Source organism: Elephas maximus, chromosome 13 (assembly GCF_024166365.1).
Source record: "Elephas maximus indicus isolate mEleMax1 chromosome 13, mEleMax1 primary haplotype, whole genome shotgun sequence".
Taxonomy (NCBI): Eukaryota; Metazoa; Chordata; class Mammalia; order Proboscidea; family Elephantidae; genus Elephas; species Elephas maximus.
In genome coordinates this window covers 37,038,125-37,060,313 of record NC_064831.1, presented here as the reverse complement: position 1 = coordinate 37,060,313, position 22,189 = coordinate 37,038,125, and the positions used below count along the sequence as shown (strand labels likewise).

The window sequence follows — 22,189 nt, the reverse complement described above, 5'->3', positions numbered from 1 at the left end:
ACCACTGTGGAATGAGTTGTCTCAGGAGATAGGGGTTGATGGATGTGCTCTAGAGAAAGCTGGACAGACTGATAAGTTCAGTCGTACAGGTTGTGCGCTGCCCAAGTGTGTGTGGCCACAGGGTAAATAGGGGCTGAAAATCCAGCACATGTTGCACGTGCCAAGCTCTGAGATTTGGTATAGAAGTGCCTCCCCTGAAAGGTGGCAGTAACTTTTTCTTCCCTCAAAGTATGGCCACTTGCCAAGCCATGTACCCAGAGAACACTTTTTTTTTTTTAATGTAAGCTAAGGCTTTGGACATACTTTGGAAAACATGTTATCAGAAGAGGTCAATCCCTGGAGCAGGACATCATGCTTGGTAAAGTACAAGATCAGAGAAAAAGCAGCAAGACTCTCAAGGAGATTGATTGACACAATGGCTGCAACAATGGGCTCAAGCATAACAATTGTGAGGATGGCGCAGGACTGGGCAGTGTTTCCTTCTGTTGTACATAGGGTTGCTATGAGTTGGAGCAGATTCGATGGCACCTCACAACAACTCCTCTCCTCCCTTCATTCCCCCACCCCCACCCCCACCCCACTTTCATTTCAGAGAGGAAATAGTTAAAAGACTCCTGCCCTTCAGGGCCTGGAAGGAGGCGGCAGCTTCGTGCTTTATAGCGGCAATCTCCTTGGAGGGCTGGAACTTTAGGACGCTTTGCCTTCCTGGAGTGGAGCAGAAGGTCTGGGAGCTTTTGGAGGATAAGGGGAGGACAGACAGGAGGCGTGTTCCTCTGGAGTTTTCTTTTTCTTGGAAGCCCTCGCCCGCGCGCACAGTCATCCTTTTGGTCTGGCGATTGTGGAGAGGCTTAATCCCACACCGTCACCGGAGGCTGGAGGCTCTGTCAGACCTCCCCAGAGAAGCCCTGCAGGGGAAGTTTTCCAAAGCAGAGGCAGCTGTGCAGCCAGGGCCGCCCGCCGCCGCGCCGGAGCCCAGGACACCCGCCACCCTCCGCGCCACTCAACCTCGCCGACCAGGCGTCTCCTGCCCAGGCGCTGTGCGCTCACCCGGCAGCCATCTGAGCCCGCCGAGCTCCACGGTCGGTGAAACTCTTTTCTTTCGAGGACTTGGGTGGGGGTGGCAGTGACGCCGACTGGGCTCCTCGAGAGTGGAGACCTGAGCGTTCTGGCCGGCGGCTCTGCAGCTTGGGCGACCCGCCGCCGAAGCAGGGGCTTGCCACCTACCCGCCCCGCCCGGGGGCGCGAGGTGGGGCGGGCACCCTCCCTGGGAGGGGTGCGCTCCGGGAACGTTTGGGGATGGGGGAGCTGGTCGAAAGCACCTCAGCCTCCGCTGTCGGGATTCTGATTTTTAGGAAAGGGAAGACCAACAGTTCTTTCTGGGTCTCAGTCTTCCCCAAGCATGCAAGAGCTTTGTGGAACGTCACGCCGATGTTGTCGCTGGCTCCGAAGCCTAGTTGTGAAGTTGGCTCGGGGGCCCTTTCTTACACGGTTGCTTCTCCTCCCCACACGCTGGGGTATGCCAAGGGTAGCCAAGTGCACTGGCTGTGAAGGACTGATGTGTTTTGGAAAAAACCCTAGTGCAGATAGTCTTGGAAACCTGCCTGTGGAGGTCTAGGCGTTTTGTTCTGTGCTCTCCTTTAAAGGACACTTGTTGCTTATCAAGGAGCCTTGGTAGCGTAGTGGTTGAAGCACTCGGCAGCTAACCGAAAGGTTTGCGGTTGGAACCCACCAGCCACTCCAGGGGAGAAAGCTGTAGCAGTCTCCCCCGTAAAGATTTCCAGCCTTGGAAACTTTATGGGGGCAGTTCTACTCTGTCCTGTATGATCGCTATAAGTCAGAATGGACGCGAAGGCAGTGGGTTGGGTTTGGTTGCCTTTCACGTGCGGAAAACTAGGGCAGTTTCTAGGTTAGCTTCTGTTTGCACCATCCTAATGGCGCTCCGCTGCTAGAGTTGGGGATGAAGGAAACAAAGTCAGCCTTCCTCAGTGAGGAAGAGCTGGCAATTTCTTCCCCAGAGAGCAAAACCCACCAAAAACTTGTAAAAAGTACCTACATTTGTCTTTTTCGCCTCCCGTAGTTGTTTGTGGGGGCTTTCCCCTTCCTGCTCCCTTCTGCTTCAACTGTTAGCTAATTGAGAAACACCTTGGCAGTCCTGTCATGTAAGTTACCGGCTCTAAACTCATATCATTTTGGTAAAGTTGGAATTTCCAGATTACTAATTACAGGTGAACCTTGTTCCTGAGAGTCCCAGGTGTTAAATGGTCTAAGTGTAAGCATAAGGATTCCATTCTCTCTTTAATAATAGCTTTTGGGCTCCAGCAAACTCTCAGACCCCAAATCTGAGGCATACTGAATCTACAGACCATGCTGTTCAGGTCTGAACCTTAAACTGCTTCACAAGAACTGTGACTGGTTATGATTAATGATTTGAAGCACATTTTGATAGAGATCTGTACAGATAAGCCACAGTCCCATTCTTGGTTGAACATCCATTTGAGAAGGTTTTCATTTTGTTTTGTATGTTTCACCCAATGATAGGATGGTGTCCACATGATTTTGTCAAGCATCCCTTAGCTGTACAGCTAAATATGTGTAGAGAGTAGATGGAGATGTCATCAGAAACGATGGTTGTGGTGGTATCATTGTTGGAGGAGGAAGCAAGGTGGTTTTGATGACAGCTGACCTACAGCCTTGGCCCCCTTAGCTCCTGCTGTAATCAGCTGATCAAGCAAACCATGGTGCTGATGCTCAAAGTACTAATGGCACCTTTGATGATGGTAGGCTAACAACAACAAACCCCTTGCCCTCGAGTTGATTCCTACTCACAAAGGCCCTATTGGACAGAGTAGAAGGAATGGCTGGTGAATTTGAACTACCAATACTTTTGTTGTTTTTTTTTTTTTTTTTTTTTTGGTTAGCAGCCGAGCTCTTAACCATGTCCGGGATAGCCAGTTCTATTAACTAAATATCCTCCTAGCAGACTCTAATGGCCCGAAAGGGACCCATTCCCTTTCTGGAAAAGACCTTCCCTCTCTGTTTCTAGAGGAAACTATTACTTAAGATTCCATTCCAGTTGGGAAACTGGGAGGCTTAGTCATTAAACAGCATAAGAGATTGAAGTATTTCTAGTCTCCCATACCTGTGATCTGAAGAAAATGATCAAAAACTGTAAGCCAGTTATACTAAAATTTAGGCGTATGTGACAGGTACCTAGTATGCCTCTAGCTTTGAACATTTGATATTTTTATCGTTTATTCAGACTGAGACAAGTCCTGTAAGTAAAGCTAGACCTTCTAACCATCCTACCACTCCAGATGGTGCAAGTGGTTAACACACTCAGCAGCTAACTGAAAGATTGGAGTCTACCCAGAGGCACCTGGCAGCTTACTTCTGAAAAATCAGCTATTAAAAACTCTATGGAGCACAGTTCTACTCTGACACACGTGGGGTCACCACAAGTTGGAATCAACTCAACAGCAACTGGTGGCCAGTTCTTGGCAATTGAAACCTTGACTAAGTCACTTAACTTCTTCAAGACTTAGTTTACTCATGAGTAAAATAGGGACATCCCCCCTACTACTGACTTAGAGTTGTAAAGTTCAGATAAAACCAAAACCAAACCCATTGCCGTCAAGTCAATTGTAACTCACAGAGACCCTATAGACCAGAGCAGAGCTGCCCCCTTCAGTTTCCAAGGAGTGGCAGGTGGATTTGAACTGCCTACCTTTTGGTTAGTAGCTGTAGCTCTTAACCACTGTGCCACCAGGGCCCTAAAGCTCAGATAGCAGGTACATATAGAATACATTATTATACATGTAAGATGCTATTATTATTTCAGTCTTCTTGGGGAAAAAAACCCTGGGAAAAGCAAAAGTATATGGTAGTTGCACCTTATGTTTACCTTATGCCGTATATACAACTTACATAAGTCTTATTTCATCCAAATACTGACTAAACCTGAACTCTATTGATTTTACAAGATCACTGTCAAAAGTTCTGAAAGCATTAATACCAACTGTGATTAGGCTCAGAAAAAGGACACAATTTTTTAAAAATTAAATAAATTATAGACTGGGTATACATGACATACATACACACACACAGGCCACTCGGTAAATGAGGTTGTGGTCTTCGTTTAAAGATTCATATGAAACCACAGGAAGTGAAATTTATAAAACATTGGAAGGGGAGGAGCCATTTTTATTTACCTTTGCTTATTCTGTTACCACAAACCTCACTCACTTCCCCAACATCTTTTCTTTAAGAATGAAGGTGAAAACCTAGGCTTCTCAGGGAAAAGGGCACTTGCTGTCTTGCAGAGGAATAAAAGGAAAATCAGGTGGCCTTTTCAAAATGGCTACCCACCCTCCTGAACCCACTGATTCATCTAAACTCTGGAGACTTCTTTAAAACTCTTTAGGTGCTAGTAAGACTTGAGAATGAGAGACAGTATAATTTAGTGGGTAAGAGCTCAGGCTCTGGAGTCAGACTGACCTGGCTTAGAACCACAGCATTGCCTCCCACCACCCGTTGCCTTGACAAGCTACTTCATCTTTCTGAGTCTCTGTCTCCCAGACTTTATAATGGCACATGTATCAACTTCACAGAGTCGCTGTACGGATTAGATGTCTTCATGCAGGTAAAGTGCTCAGCACAATGACTGCCACATAATGAAGGTAACTATAGGAGATGTATTTAAAATATATCATGAGGGTGAATATACCTTGGGAAGTCAAATAGTATAACTGGCCTGTGAAAGATCATTATGCCCAGTCCATTTTATTTCATACCTTGACAAACATAACAATGATAATTTGTGAGGGATGGAAAAGTAAACACTCGTGCTGGAAGCTGTAGTTTTTACATATCAGTCTTCAAGGTTTTTAGTAAAATAACTTTAAATATTTTTTCTATCAATTTTATCATTTTTAATTTTAAATTAGCCTTTTTAACACTTTAGATGATTACTTACGCTGCATTTTATTTGTATGTTACATTATTTGCCATATGAAAAACAGCACACATTTTGGAATATTGAATTCACTGTGGAATTTGGTCATTTTATTTTATGCTTTAGCACTGTGTAACTTTTACTTGGCAAAGAGTGCCTTTTCTCCTTCGTTGAGAAATAGGGTTTTTTATCTCATCTCTTGCAGATTTTTGTAATTTAGGTTCTTATCAACCTGGGTGTAAACCCATTGCCGTCGAGTTGATTCCAACTCATAATGACCCTATAGGACAGAGGAGAACTGCCCCATAGAGTTTCCAAGGAGCACCTGGTAGATTTGAACTGCCAACCTTTTGGTTAGCAGCCGTAGCTCTTAACTACTACACCACCAGGGTTTCCTACCTGGGCAAAGTGGGGAGGAAGAAAATAACTTTTCATCTACTACTTGAAGGAAAAACTAACATATCCTTATCTGTATTATGATATAGATATAGGAGTAGATATGGATAGAAATGAGATCAAGGTAGAGCGAGATAGAGATAACAGATATATATGTACGTACGTACATAGCACGTACATAGGTAGGTAGGTGGATAGAACCTACCCTAACAGAGTTTCAGTCTTATCTGGTTTTATTCTACCACAGGGTAACCTGACATGGATATATCTTACCCAATTACCAAATATATCCTGCATTTTAATTGAGGCAGTAAATAATCATTGACTACGATCTTAATGACAGTTGGAGTTTGTAACCAAAATTATTTTTCCTCCTTTCTTTTTCCAGGTTGGAAAAAAAAAAAGAGAGAGAGCATAAAAGGAACACAATAAGAGACATTTCTGCAAATCTGCATCAAGATGGGAACCTTTTTCCTCAGGGCGTCCTTATGGTTGGTGATGATTGGTTGTGTGATAAGTGATCATCCTGAGAGATACAGCACAAATCTAAGTGATCACGTAGACGATTTCACCACTTCCCATGGGACCGAGCTCAGCTTCCTGGTCACCACCCACCAACCCACTCATTTGGCCCTGCCCAGCAATAGCTCAACGCACATCTACTGCCCACAGCAGACTAAAATCACTTCAGCTTTCAAGTACATTAACACTGTGATATCTTGTACTATTTTCATCGTGGGAATGGTGGGGAATGCAACTCTGCTCAGGATCATTTACCAGAACAAATGTATGCGAAACGGCCCCAACGCACTGATAGCCAGCCTTGCTCTTGGAGACCTTATCTACGTGGTCATTGATCTCCCCATCAACGTATTTAAGGTAGGAAGGGACAACAAATGTATTTGCAGGTTTGAACACATGCTGATTCCACAGTAAGAGAGTCACTGCCGACTTTGTAAATGTTTGGAATATTTGCCTGTGTTTTGATTGAGAGCTATCTTCTGCTGCCTTAAAAATGCGGGGACATTTTGAATATTTACAGTTTGCTAAGTGTTACACTAATTTTCTAACTCATTGTTGACAAAACAGTATTTCAGGAATGATTCTTCAAAGTCATGGTCTTTCATTCATTGCATTCTCATACCAGCCCTGAGTTTATTGGGTGGGTGTGTAGTCTTGGGAAGATCACTGGATTTTTCTGAGATTCAATTCCCAGAGTGAGAACTACTGAGCCTTGAAATTATTTTAAATTAGTATACCTTTAGTTTCAGTTCGTTTTCAATGTGATGTGTCTCAGAAGCCAGATATCCACAGTACAGTCTGAAATGAAAAGTCTTTTTGTTTTGACTGTCTGGGCTGATGATCGCAGTCAAAGGGCATCTTGGCTTTTCTCAGTTATCTGAGTGACTTAGAGATAATGGCATACATGTGATAGCAGGCCAGCGTTGACCCCATTGAGCAGTTTTAATAGAACTCTTTAAAATATGTATTCGTTTACTATTGTCTCCTTCATTTCTTCAGTTTACATTTATTGAGTGCCCACAGTGTGCCCATCCCTGAACTGGGTAATAAGGATCCAAAGACGAAATTAGTGCCTCAGGGCATTCCAGTGGGAAAGAAAGGTAACCAACCAAACCTTACTGTGGTCACCTGGATTTAGTACCAAAGCCATCTAAGCCCAAAAGGAATTAGATATTCCATATTTGGTCTCGTGGTCATGAAGGGAAATTGCTATGAGGATTCAAATGAACTAAAATTCAAATGAAGTTACATGATGTATGCCAGATTTTACGAAATGTCTTTATTTTAAACTTAGGGCAAGTACTTCTATTGGTTTGTCATCCTCAGCCTTTGCTTACTTATTTTCTTCTATGTATTTTCCATAGAAACAAAATGATTCTGAGTAGTAGTATTCTGAAATACTACTTAAAATGTCAAGTTTGTCAACTGAAGACACGATCGTTGTAAGTAGAACAGTAGCCTCTCAGTTTCCAGATAAACTGTGTGAATAATCAGTGGTCTCACAATAAAGATGAGAACAATGATTAAGCTTTTGAACCTTACAAATAAGAACCTTTCAGAGCTACACACAATACATTTTGCAGTTAGACAACAAATAATCAAACAAAAAATCACTTACCATCTCTTTCCACAGAATAACATAAATACATGTGTTTTCTATTTGAACTTAAAATGGGATTTTAGAACAGAGCTATGACGTAAAATTGGAAATGTGTAATTAATTTAAAATGTTAACATATGCTACAGAACTCTTATGTCTACTTTTTCTCTTAAAAAAATCTTCATTTTTTCCTTATATGTACTCAACCCTTGGCTTTTTCATGACATCGTTCATTAATGATAAATTTGAAAAATGTTGACAGTGCTCTTATTCCGAGTTAGGCCCTTCAGCAGTCACAGTGTAGAATATTAAACAGTTGTATGATTATTCATGCTTGTGCATTAGTTAACCAACCCATCATTGCTCAGGAGAATAATTAGCCATCTCTGAATTAACAACTCCCAATAGATTCAGCCATGTGCAAAACAGCTTCCTGGCAAATCAGAATCTGCAACTGCTCTGAAGGAGACTTGCTTATGTCTTTGAGATGCTATCTCCAGCCACCAAACTAGATTTCATTTCTATCCCATAGCAACATTTTAAGCCAAATAATCTGGGACACCTCCTCTAAATTTGGTGAAATTCCAAATAAAAAAATTTTTATGTTTATATAGCAGTGGATAAAAATTAACACATCCTTATTTGACCATATGGTTCTTTCCTCCAGTTGTTGTGTGCTGTTGAGTCGATTCCAACTTATACCTACCCTATAAGACAGAGTAGAACTGCCTCATAGAGTTTTCTAGGTTGTAATCTTTATAGGAACAGATTGCCAGGTCTTTTCTTCCTGGGAGTTCCTGGTGGGCTTGAATCGCCAACCATTCAGTTAGCAGCCGAGTGCTTAACCATTGCACCACCCGAGCTCCTTTCTTCCTTCTTAGAAATCCAATAGTTTATATACTTTCGAGTAGTTGTAAACAACATGGACAGTTTGACTGTGGTATTCTTCCATCACAGGAGTACATTTATGTAATTCCAGTTTTTCTAAAACTCATATAATGAGTAATTTAACAAGCATCAGTTTTAGAAAGTAAGCCTTTTAGGTTAAAAAATAGTTCTCTTTAGTCAGTTTAATCTTCTTCTAGAGGAAAAGAGAAAGGTATTGGAGTGAGCTAAAAAGTCTCACAGTATGTAGGGGTTATCTCTACTTCTTTCGTCAGTCCTCTTCCCTGAGTCAGGAGATCATAACATGTTGCTGTCTCTATGACTTCTGCCCAGGAGAGTCAAGAGAACTCCTCCCAGGCAATATGGTTCTTGGGTCAAATTCCTTTTCTCAACAGCAGTCTCCTGCAGTAAAATTCTGATGCTGTGGGGCTTCTCATGCCTCAGACCTATAAATTCCTCTAACCCCATCAAGTTCACTACATCTGTATTCAGGGCAAGAGAGCAGCTCCCAAATCTTTCACCTCACTTGTCCATTATGCTTAGGTACCTACAACAATAATGCATAGACTTGGAGAACATTCCATTAAAGAGATGCGTGCACCTTCTTTATCTCCCCCACTACTAGAAGAATTAGGCTAGCCCAGGATTCAAAATATCTGCTGTGCTCCTCAAGGACGGAAGGGTTTTCAAATCACACATGTTTTTGTGTTTAGCAATCATGTCAGTTGCTTTTCTACTCACTTCTAAGGCCTATCCAGAAAGAGAACATTGCATAAGTCACACCAGAGCCAGCATAAGTGGAAGTTGACAGTGTAAAGATGGTGTCTTTGGGCAAGCCAGAATTGCTGATTAGACTGCAGTAATGTTACAAGGAAAAGGAGAGGGCATGATAAACTGTTCTTTCTATTCACGTTTTATTCCCTTTCTCTCACTTTGAAAGAGATTGTACTGAAACAGTTTCATCTGTCAGCATGATATAAAACACAACCAAAAAGCAATGCAGTGGTATCAGATAGCTAGGCTGTTTCTGACCTGTCGCAACCTGTGCAGCTGGGTAGCTCTGGATGGTCTTTGTGCATGAAAAGGTGTGTCACCCCTCACATGAATCTCCAGAAGTCTCAATGGAGTCCATGTCTTTAGGGTTTCTTCCTTCCAGTCTATCCTGGACTGTTTCTTCTTACCTAGTATCACCATTTGCTCAAAAACACTTACCCGTTGCCATCTAGTCAATTCCAACTCATAGTGACCACACAGAACACAGTAGAACTGCCCCATACCATAGGGTTTCCAAGGAGCGACTGGTGGATTCAAACTGCTGGTCTTTTGGTTAGCAGCCAAGCTCTTAAACATGGTGTCACCAGGGCTCCAAAAACACCTAGGAGCTCCCAATTGTACCCATGCCTCCTGCGTTTAGCAGTCAAGGCCATCCACATTCTGGCCAAATTTTACCTACTTCTTAGCAACCCCAACATGCACCCTCAGATCTTGTCAGGATGTCACTACTACCCCTAAGTAATACTCTTTGCCCTAAGTAACATTCTCAGAAAGGCTGGATGTCACCACCAAATTGCTGCTGTGGAAGCATTTACAGATCCTATATAGAGAAATGAGTTAGGTCTGGAGTCCTATACAGTACCTAGACAAGAAATAAACCAAAAGCTGAAGAGAAACTCCTCTGGCCCTGGCTTACATCCACACACAGACAGAGAGACACACCACCTGGTGATAAAAGAAAATCAGACAGTCTAAGACAATAAAATGTCTTAGTCTAAGATAATAAAAGCAGATGGAACCACAGGAAGCAAGTTAATGCGAGTTGCCCTTCTTGGTTTTCATATTATACAAGGACCTTGCAAATTAGCCATTACTAATTTTATCAAAGAATGACTCTCTAACTTTTAATCATTCAAAAAACAGGTATCACCAATCGCAAAAGAAGACTGAAAAAATAGGAGAAGGAAAGGACTTAGCAGACTCTTTCAAATACCCAAGCTTATGATCTAAACTGGTATGGATTCTGTGTGTCAAGAAATTACATTATCTGGTATCAGGAATTTCCAAGAACTGCAAAAACTTAGCCAAGTAAAGTTGATCTCTACATAAAATATCTACATTCATTAGAACAACAGCAACAAAAAAAAAATCAAAACACTGCCACTGTGTTTTGGACCAAAAATAACCCCAAGTTACTAAATGCCAATATCACTTGGAAATATAGAATTTAGTGATTTTATTCTTTCATGATTAATGTGATATATGACATGGAGTGTTACCTACAGGGAGATGGGTTATAATTTTGAATCGTGTGGAAACCCTAAAAATGATGAGTGTGCATGGGCCAAGGCTTGGCACCATGTAGTTCATCTATACATACACACAGACATGCGGATAAACCACTATACTTCGGCCATGCTGGCAGAGAGGAATGTGGAGAGACACATGTAAGAGAGAAATAGAATATGGGAGATTAGAATGAGAGCACAGGAAGGAGCAAGAAGTTGAATCCGGTGACTTGGCATAGAAATCTCTGGCACGCAGAGTGAAGAATTGAAGTCATTGGTGTCATAAGTAATACTTGTAGGTAATAATGCCTCCAGTTAGCATGTGGGGCAAAGTGGATCTTCAAGAACAAGTTAAATAACCTGCGATAGACTCCATTAACTTTCATTGTTGATTACTAGTTCTGTCCACTCTAAGCAACCACCTCTTGTTCAGGACAACAATGAAAAATAAACAAATACAATTTCTGCATGAAATTATCAGAAGTATTTTGCAATGAAAAGTCAAGACTCCCAACATGTTGCTCTGGCAAAAGATCTGAGCAATGTGGAAACCAGAGACATTCACATAGAGCCAGTTATCACCATGTTCACACACAGCTTTTGACATCTTGTGGAACTGAGATTCATCCTGTTTAGACAGCCATACAAAAGTTATTTCTTGACATATCAAGTTACCAAGGCAATTTCTGCCTCAAAAATAAATTGCCACAACTTAGTTATGGACGGGGTGCCTCAAACATAGCCGTGACTGTTGTGACTGTTGTTTTTAGCCACCATCAAGTCAGCCCCCAACTCATGGCAACCTGACAGTGTTGCCCGGTCAGTTGCGGTCCATCGAGATTCATAAGGTTTTCACTGGCTGATTTTCAGAAGTAGATCACCAGACCTTTCTTCCTAGTCCCTCTTAGTCTGAAAGCTCCCCCAAAACCTCTTCAGCATCATAGCAACACACATAGTAAGTGTTTGATAAATGTTTATTGATACGATTTGATTAGGATCCTTACTGTTAACACTGTAATCAGATTTCTCTGAGAACTTTAAGTGAAGATAATGATAACAATTTGCCAGAGGGATTTTTCATTTACAGACCAGGTGCAGGATATTATCTGTAGTCTGCACACATTATTCTCCAAGTTAATCCAATTATTCATCAGATTCCATATGTGATAAGGGCATTGTTTCCATTTCACTGTGTCATTAAGCAAGTAAAAATGGCCCTTCCTCATGTATATGATTATATATTGTCATAACCAAAAATTAAGTTTAGAAGCTATATTCCTGCCTTTTAAGAGAGAGAATGTATCCTTGACTAATATCCCTGCCCCATGTTGGTGTGTTCCATTCCAGCGAGACGTTTCCCGGGAGGCAGCTTTGACCCTGCCTCCTCTCCAGGCACATCTGTCTTCATTCACGCTTTTCCTCTCCCTGTGTCTCCTCCAGCTAACCTGGGTCTCAGTGTATCAAGATGATCCTCCTACCTGAAATGTTTTCACCTCATGCCTCCTCTGACTTGTTTCACTTTGTTCTTCAGATCTCAGCTTAAACATCTCTTTGTCTGGCGAGTATCCATAACCCAGATTGGGTTGGTGCCTCTCCCATGTGCTCCCACTACACCCTCTCATTAACCTTCAAAGTATTTAACACACACTCCGCTCTATTTGCCAAATCATTTGCCTGTCTGCCCTACTAGACTGCAAGTTCCTTGAGGCAAACTGCCATGATTCTCATTTATCATTGTATCCCCGGCATTCAGCACTGTACCCAGCTTTTAGAAGATTTGATGAATGGGTAAAATAGGAAAATATACTGTAAGAAATGTTTTTCTCCCACGCAATTCCAGGTCTTTAGCATTGGAACTCAAGGCAGACTTATTTCTTGAATTTCTACTTTTTTCCTGCAAACCAGGAATGTTTCACAGTCCATAAATCTGAGGAAAACTTATACAAAGCAGAATAACACATAACAGCAGGATCATTTTTCCCCTTTTCCCTTTTGTCTCTAGAGGTCAAGAATTCTTTTCCTATGGTTCAGACATTGTGTTGTTTAGCTAATTTCCACTCTCCCTAATACGTATGACCAATCCAAGGGTTGTGTATAACATGCATTCTTTGAGCATAGTTGCAGTTGAGGTTTTGATTGAAATATTAAACCTACAAGTGATTTGGAATATCAAAATGAACATTCTTATCACAGAAGATTTTATTTGTTCTTCAGAGAATAGGAAATAGGTTGATTTTCTGGCCTTGCTAAAACACACGTACATTGCAAAGATTCATTACATTAACTAGCTGATTGAAGAATGTATATACATAAAAATGGCAGAGCGATAAATTTATTACCCAATTTACTGTGAGTTATAAGGAAGTTTCTGTCTGGAAAGCTTTCAGAGCCCGCTCCCACTCTACATCCCCTCCTGACTTTTCATTTCCTGTGTCTGGGAACCTCATTGCTTTCTCTCATGGTAATGTTAAGTAATTATTCTCATGTGAGGTTACTCCGCTAACCCTTAGCATTTGGCTCACAGCAAAGTTATTCTCCTTTCAGTGATGGGGGTGGAAACCATCCATAACTGTAAGATTGTTCCCATGGCTGAGGAGGGAGCAATGGTTTCAGTCCCATTCTTATTAGGAAGGTGTTGAGATGTTAGCAGCTTCATGGCTGGTGCTATTCTTCAGGTCAGCTCCTGGAAGAGTTTGTTGTATTACAAATTTAACATAAAATAATGAAAAAATTTTAGTTTCGAGAAAAGAATTTTCACATCATACACTTTTTTTTTCCACAAATATTGTTCTGATTCCAGCATTCTGATCAATAAAAGCAGATGTTCTAAGATACTTCTCTAGTAGGTACTGCTACGATGTGAGGGTTATTTTATTATTTAAAAAGTTTTTACGGTTAGTATAAAGCAAACAGAAACTCAAATGAAGGGGGATGAGGAATCAAGTTTATTGTCTCTAAAGTTGATTTTAAGACTTGAGGGGCTAAATAAAGAATGTTCTAAGTGATTTTGTCAAAATAAACCTGACATACAGCCAGAAACTCTCCAACTGCCTTCTGGATCTACCACATTCTCTTGGGTAGAATAACTGCTTTCTATAGCTACAATTTTTTGTTTTGAACTAAGTCTGGTTTTTGTAGAAAAAACTGTCTTGGGTTATAAAGTTAATAATTGAAATTAAATTCAGTAATGGAATGGAATGTAAGTATCATTCTGTATTAATTTTTGGCCGCATTTTTTTTTAATTTGAACATCAAAAATTATACAAAGCCACATGCTGTAAGGTGTCATTTAAATTTGGAAGATTTGAAGTCCCAGGTGCTCTTGGGCTCAGAAACCTAAAATCGAATGTACCCTTAGATGAATTTAATATTATTTTTGAATGTACAAATTTGGAGGTCATGCCTCAGAATTTAAACATCTCTAAGAGTGTCATTGACATTGTTTGTCATAATAAGTTTTAAAATGACTTACTTGGAGACTAATATTTATAATGGAAACTAGCCAAATCATGCTTCTTGTAATACTAGTCCAAAACATCAACCCAAACCAAACCTGTTGCCATCAAGTCAATTCCAAATCATAGTGACCCTATAGGACAGAGTAGAACTGCCGTATAGAATTTCCAAGGAGGAGCTGGCGGATTCAAAGTGGCAACCTTTTGGTTAGCAGCCAAATGCTTAACCACAGTGCCACCCAGGCTCTGTCCTAAACACAGGATGCCTATTATTTTAGATCATACTTTATACTAGAAGGCAATGGAGATGGTGAGTGATTGACCCCTTGGTTATATCAAGTCTTTCTTCTCTGTATTTTCTTCATTTATTCATTCAATAAATGTTTATTGAGCTCCTACTATAGTAGACATTGGGGAAATGGCAATGAACAAAACAGGCAAACATCCTTGCCCTCATGGAACTTATTCCAATAGAAGACAATGAGCAAAGTAAATAAATAAATAAATATCTACTATGTGAGATAGGTGCTAAGGAAAAAAGGCAAAATAGGGAAGAGGAACAGGAAGAACAGAAGATATAAATTTTAGAGTGGGTGGCCAAAGAAGGCTAAAACCAGGCGACAGCAAAGTAAAAACTTAAAACAGATGAAGAAGCAAACCATGCTGTTATCTAAGATAATAGCATTCTCACCAGAAACAGCAAATGCAAAGGCCCTGAGGCAGAAATGTGCCTAGAGAGTTAAAGAAACAGCAGTGTGCCATGATGCCTGAGTATAAGAAAGAGGACAGTAACAGATGAGATCACAGGGCTAAGGAGGGTAGGGCAGGAATGCGGCAGAGGCAGACCACATAGGGTCTGTCATGGACTGAATTATATCCCCCCAAAAATGTGTGTATCAATTTGGCTGGGCCATGATTCCCAGTATGGTATGGCTGTCCTCTATTTTGTGATTGTAATTTTATGTTAAAGAGGATTATGGTGGGATTCTAACACCCTTACTAATGTCACCTCCCTGATCCAATGTAAAGGGAGTTTCCCTGGGGTGTGACCTGCACCACCTTTTATCTCACAAGAGATAAAAGGAAAGGGAAGCAAGCAGAGATTGGGAGACCTCAAACCACCAAGAAAGCAGTGCCGGGAGCAGAGCAGGTCCTTTGGCCCCGGGGTCCGTGCATGGAGAAGCTCCTAGTCCAGGGAAAGGTTGATGAAAAGGACTTCCTCCAGAACTGACAGAGAGAGAAAGCCTTCCCCTGGAGCTAACACCCCGAATTTGGACTTTTAGCCTGCTTTTTTTTTTTTACCGTGAAGACAAAAGTTTCTCTTTGTTCAAGCCATCTACTTGTGGTATTTCTGTTATAGCAGCACGAGATGACTAAGACAGGGTCCAACAGTAAAATGACCAGGACACTTTTGAGAGTGAAAAGAGGCACTATCAATAATTTTGTCTGCACAGTAGGTATAAACCAGGATTGTCATGGATAAACTAGGAAAAATGGTCACCCTACCTGTTATGGGTTGACTTGTGTCCCTCCAAAATATCTGACAACTTGGCTAGGCCATGATTCCCAGTATTGTGTGATTGTCCACTATTTTGTCATCTGGTGTGATTTTCCTATATGTTGTAAATCCTACCTGTATGATGTTAATGAGGCAGGACTCAATCTACAAGATTAGGTTTTATCTTGAGTCGATCTATCTTGAGATATAAAAGCGAGAAGCAAGCAGAGAGACAGGAGCAGAGCATGTCCTTTGGACCTGGGGTCCCTGTGCTGAGAAGCCCCTAGACCAGGAGAAGATTGAGAGAAAGCTTTCCCCTGGAGCTGGTGCCCTAAATTTGGACTTCTAGCCTCCTAAACTGTGAGAGAATAAAATTTTATTTGTTAAAGCCATCAGCTTGTGGTATTTATGTTATAGCAGCACTAGATAACTAAGACAGAAATGCTTCTCAACAGTAGCCAGAAAGTTCTTGTTAAAATGTAAACCAGATTATGTCACTCATCTGCTTATAACCTTCCAAAAGCTTCCTATCTCCCTCAGAAAAAAAGCCAAAAGCTATATTTTATGAAAGGTAGGTAGGTAACGTCTCAGTTATCTATAACAAAAATACCACAAAAGGATGGCTTGAACAAAGAGAAACTTATTCTCTCACAGTGTAGTAGGCTAGAAGTCCAAATTAAGGGCGTCAGCTCTAGGGGAAGGCTTTCTTTTTCCGTCAATTCTGGGGGAATGTCCTTGTCATCAATCTTTCCTGTCCTAGGAGCTTCTCAGCACAGGGACCCCAGGTCCAAAGAATGCACTATTCTCCTGGTCTTGTCTCTCAGTGGCATGAGGTCCCCATGTCTCTCTGCTCACTTTTCTATATCTCAAAAGAGATTGACTTAAAACATAATCTATTCTTATAGATTGAGTTCTGCCTCAGTGACATAACTGCCTCATTAATATCATAGAGGCAGGATTTACAACACATAGGAAAATCACATCAGTTGACAAAATAGTGGACAATCACACAATACTGGAAATCATGGCCTACCCAAGTTGACAGATATTTGGGAGGGACACAATTCAACCCATAACAATTTCCTAAACCACTGAAGGAAAAATATTAATCTTAAAATATGTTATACATAACTACATACCATGAGAATAACATTACCTAAAACTTAGTGTTTACACTGTTTCACACTCATTGGATCCTCACAACAAACCTATGCGGAAATTTTACCTGATTTCTAAAAATGAAGACACTGCGGCACAAGGTGTTTAAATAATTTCTTAAGGTCACACAGCTAGCAAATTGCAGAACCAAGATTTGGATTCAGTCTGATCCCAGAGTTCACGCTATTCATTAAATAAATTGTCATGTTGCTACTCTTTCACAAATCTCATAAGACAGCCTTTTATACTTATTCAGATGTCATCCCTAACACAAAAATATATTTTCAAAGGCTAAGTTCAAAGATGAAAATCATTTCCTCCATTAAATCCAACAACTTTTTTAGTTCCTTATTTAAAACACAAGGAACACATTGTAAAGGAAAATATGTATGAGACAATGATTACTCTCCACGACGGCAGCTATGTTGTAAGTCTTAGAGATTGCCTTGGAACATCTGGTAAACCAAATTTTTGTATTCTGTACTCATTGTCATGTTGGTGAGGCCCACTGGAAGAAGGAAAGCAAAAAAATTTTGTTACAAAAACTGAGAAAAAAGGATGAGTTCTTTGATTGACTGATTGCCTAGATTGCTCATCTGCTCAGAGGATCCTTTTTTTTCCAAATTGGCGTCTCATCCAGTTATTGCTTCAAAGGTTAGGCAGTTTGTTCATGGACATGATACAGAACAATGAAAGTCTATGGCTAGCCTGCGTCAGAGGTGGCAAACTTCAGGCTTTATTAATAAAGCTGGATGTTGCATTTCTAGACCTTTCTCCCTAGGGATTTGCCAGATGCACAGGAATTAAAGGGTGAAAGTGAAAGCATAATAGATGACATAAGAGGGTACGTCTTACCTGATCATTAAAAAGAAGCCAAAATCCTCCACCTTAAAAATTAGTGTACTTTTTGAGAAATGGTTCCATTAAATCTAAAATTATTCAAATAAGGAGCTTTATTATTTATTCCTAATTTTAAAAAGCAACAAATAAATCAAAGAATATTGTTGAAAATGTCTAAAATCATTGCCAGACTAAATATGAAAGGTAATGGACACTTGTCTCTCTACCAAATATTGAATTATCCAGCATTTCCCATTCTACGTAAGTTTTATGTCAGTTAAAGCAATTCTGGGCATTGGTGGCCCAGTAGTAGAATTGTTGACTTCCATGCTGAAGAGCCAAGTTCAGTTCCAGCAGATGCATCTCATATGTGCCTACCACTCGTCTGTCAGTAGAGGCTCATGTGTTGCTATGATGCTGAACAGATTTCAGCAGAGCTTCTGAACTAAGACGGCCTGGTGATCTACTTCCACAAATCAGTCAGTGAGAACCCTATGGATCATAATAATCCGGTCCACAATTGATCATGGGGATGGTGCAAGACCCTGCAGCATTTTGTTCCGTGGTGCATCGGGTCACCATGAGTTACAGCCGGCTAACAACAATGACAAAGCAATTCTGCAGAATGTCTGTACAAATAAAACTCTGACTACTGTGCACTTCTAGCTTGAATTAAGACTTAAGGATTAGTTTCATAAAATAAAAATGTCCAGAAAACACCAAACTTTCTCTCTTAAAATGGTACCATTTATGTCATAAATATGGTGATTCTCTACGTATTTCTATTGTTACCAATTTTGATTTGCTTATAAAGGTTAAATTTACAGCAACTAGAGTAGCATTACATCCTTTAAGAGGCCTAAAGCTTTTCAAATTTTTTACATTTTATTGCAATATAATATACATAGAGGAAAACGTACATGTCATAAATGTCTACTCAATTCTCACAGACTGAACAAAACAGTGTAACAAGGGTCAAAAACAGAATGTTACCTGCACCCCCACATTTGTGGTACCAGGATTAGAGAGCAGATGCATTCAATTCTCGTGACTGCTGTAACAGTTACTGCAAAGTGAGACTGAAATGTATTGCCTCACAGTTCTGGAGGCTACAAGTCCACATCCAGGGTCTTGGTAGGGTGCCCTGAATTCAGACAAAACACTGCCCAGTGCTGCACCATCCTCACAGTTATTGCTATGTTTGAGCCCATTGTTCCAGCCACTATATCAATCCATCTCGCCAAGGGTCTTCCTCTTTTTCACTGACTCTCTGCTTTACCAAGCATGATGTCCTTCTCCAGGGACTGGTTCCCCGGATAACATGTCCAAAGTATGTAAGACAAAGTCTCTCCATCCTCACTTCTAAGGAGCATTCTGGCTGTACTTCTTCCAAGACAGATTTGTTTGTTCTTCTGGCAGCCCATGGTGTATTCAATATTCTTCATCAGCACCATAATTCGAAGGCATCAATTCTTCAGTCTTCCTTATTTATTGTCCAGCTCTCATATGCATGTGAGGCAATTGAAAATACCATGGTTTGGGTCAGGCACACCTTAATCCTCAAAGTGACATCTTTGCTTTTTAACACTTTCAAGAGGTCTTTTGCAGCAGGTTTGCACAATGCAATACTTCTTTTGATTTCTTGACTGCTGCTTCCATGGGCATTGATTGTGTATCCAAGTAAAATGAAATCCTTGACAACTTCAATCTTTTCTCCATTTATCATGATGTTTCTAACTGGTCCAGTTGTGAGAATTTTTGTTTTCTTTATGTTGAGGTGTAATCCATACTGAAGACTGTAGTCTTTGATCTCCATCAGTAAGTGCTTCAAATCTTCTTCACTTTTAGCAAGCAAGGTTCTGTCATCTGCATGATGTAGGTTGTTAATGAATCTTCCCCCAATCCTGGTCCTGTGTTCTTCTTCATATAGTCCAGCTTCTTGAATCATTCACTCAGCATATAGATTGCATAAGCATGGTGATAGGATACAACCCTTATGTACACCTTTCCTGATTTTAAACCATGCAGTATCCCCTTGTTCTGTTCAAACAACTGCCTCTTGGTCTATGTACAGGTTCCACATGAGCACACTTAAGTATTCTGGAGTTCCCATTCTTTGGAATATTATCCATAATTTGTTATGACCCACACTGTCCTTTAAGGAAATGCAAATCAAAACCACAGTGAAATATCACTACATACCTATCAAAATGGCTAAAATACAAAAATAATACTGACATCAAATTCTCAGCAAGGATACAGAGAAACTGGATAACTCATAAATTGCTAGTGAGAATGTAAAATGGTACACCCACTCTGGAAAAGAGTTTGACAGATTCTTATAAAACTAAATATGAAATTACCATAAGACCCAGCCATTGCGCTCATGGACATTTATCCTAAAAAAAAAAAAAAAAAAAAAAAAAAAAAAAAAATTTATCCTAGAGGAATGAAAATTATGTTCACAAAAAAAAAAAAAAAAAAAACTGTACATGAACATTCATTATTTATAATAGCCAAAAACTGGGAACAACTCAGATGTCCTTCAGTGGGTAAGTGGTTAAACGAACCATTATATCCATACCATGGAATACTACTCGGCAATAAAAAAGCAACAAGCCTTTGATACATGCAACAACTTGAATGATCTCAAGGAAATTATGCTGAGTGAAAAAAGCCAGGTTCAAAAGGTTATATACTGTATGATTCCATTTATATAACATTAAAAAGACAAAATTATAGATATAGGGAACATATTAATGATTGCCAGGGGTTAGGGATGGGCGTTCGGGAGAGGGCATATGGTTATAAAAGGACATCACAAAGGATTCTAGTGGGGATGGAACTGTTCTGAATCATTACAAACATACAGAGTGATAAAATTGCATATAACTAAATACACACATATGAGTGCATATAAAATTGGAGAAACCTGAATAATATTGGTGGGTTGGACCAATGTCAAATTAAAAAATCGATTGTACCATTTTGCATTCCCACTGGCATTATATGAAGGTTCCTATTTCTTCACATTCAACTAGCACATTATCGTCATTATTGTCTGGCTTTTTCATTACATCCACTCTAATGGTGTGTAGTGGTATCTCATTGTGGTTTTAATTTGCATTTCTTTAATGGCTGATGATGTTTAGCATTTTTCAGGTCCTTATCAGCTATTTGTTGGACCGATAAGCAACACCCTGATAAACGGAGAAAAGATTGAAGTTGTCGAAAATTTAATTTTGCTTGATCCACAATCAAAGCCTATTTAAGCAGCAGTCAAGAAATCAAATGACATATTTCATTGGGCAAATCTGCTGCAAAAGACCTCTTGAAAGTGTTAAAAAGCAAAGATATCACTTTGAGGACTAAGGTGCACCTGCACAAGCCATGATGTTTTTCATAGGCGTGCAAAAGCTGGACAATGAAAAAGGAAGACCAAAGAAGAATTGATGCATTTGAATTATGGTGTTGGTCAAGAATATTGTATATACCATGGACTACCAGAAGAATGAAAAAATCTGTCTCGTAAGAAGTACAGCCAGAATGCTCCTTAGAAGCGAGGATGGAGAGACTTCATTTTACGTACTTGGGACGTGTTAGGAGGAATCAGTCTCTAGAGAAGGACATCATGCTTGGTAAAGTAGAGGGTCAGCAAAAAAGAAGAAGACCCTCAAAATGGATTGACACAGTGGCTGCAACAATGGGCTCAAGCATAATAACAACTGTGAGGGTGGCGCAGGACTGGGTAGTGTTTTGTTCTGTTGTACCTAGGGTTACTATGAGTCGGAACCAACCACCTAACAGCAATAATAACAAGTGGCTCTTTGTGTATCTACTTTGGTGAAATGTCTATTTAAATATTTTGCATATTTTTTACTTAGTTTTCCTTTATATTTTTTAGTTATAGGAATTCTTTGTATATTCTGATTAGAAGTCTTTCATCAGATATAGGATTTGGAATTTTTTTTTTCCCGGTCTGTGGCTTATCTTTTCATTTTCTTAAGGGTGTCTTTTGAAGAGCAAAGTTTTTTTTATTTTGATGAAATTCAGTTTTTCCAATTTTTCTTTTATAGACCATGCTTTTGGTATCAAACCTAAGAAATTTTTGTCTAATCCAAGATCACAAAGATTTTCTCCTGCATTCTCTTCTAATGTTTTATACCTTTAGCTATGATCCATTTGAATTAAATTTTGTGTATGGTATGAGACAATGGTCTAAGCTCACTTTTTGGCACATGAATGTCCAGTTGTCCCAACATCATGTGTGGAAAAGACTATCTATCCTCTCCTCAGTGAGTTGCCCTGACACCTTTGTCAAAATTCAATTGATGATAAACAAAGATTTATTACTGGGCTTTCTTTCCTCTTATGATGATCTAGATGTCTATTGTTATGCCAATACTACCCTGTTTGATTACTGAGCTTTATAGTGAGTTTTGAAATCAAGTATTACATGATCTCTTACTTTGTTCTTTTTCAAAATTGTTTTGACTGTTTGAGTCCTTCACATTTCTACATAAATTTTAACATCAACTCATTAATTTCCTGGGATTTAGATAGTTTTGTTGAATTAATTTGGGAAGAGTGGCCATCTTAACA

At 40.0% G+C, this 22,189-nt stretch overlaps 1 protein-coding gene across 1 annotated transcript in view; it reads left to right on the top strand.

Moving 5' to 3' along the window:
• Positions 1-683: 683 nt before the first annotated feature.
• Positions 684-22,189, top strand: part of EDNRA (endothelin receptor type A) — a 65,927-nt gene continuing 44,421 nt past the window's right edge. Inside the window, exons 1-2 of the mRNA XM_049905923.1 lie at positions 684-1,079; positions 5,736-6,226. Of these exons, the coding sequence (XP_049761880.1) occupies positions 5,807-6,226 (420 nt within the window). The 5' untranslated portion in view covers positions 684-1,079; positions 5,736-5,806. The remainder of the gene's footprint in view (positions 1,080-5,735; positions 6,227-22,189) is intronic.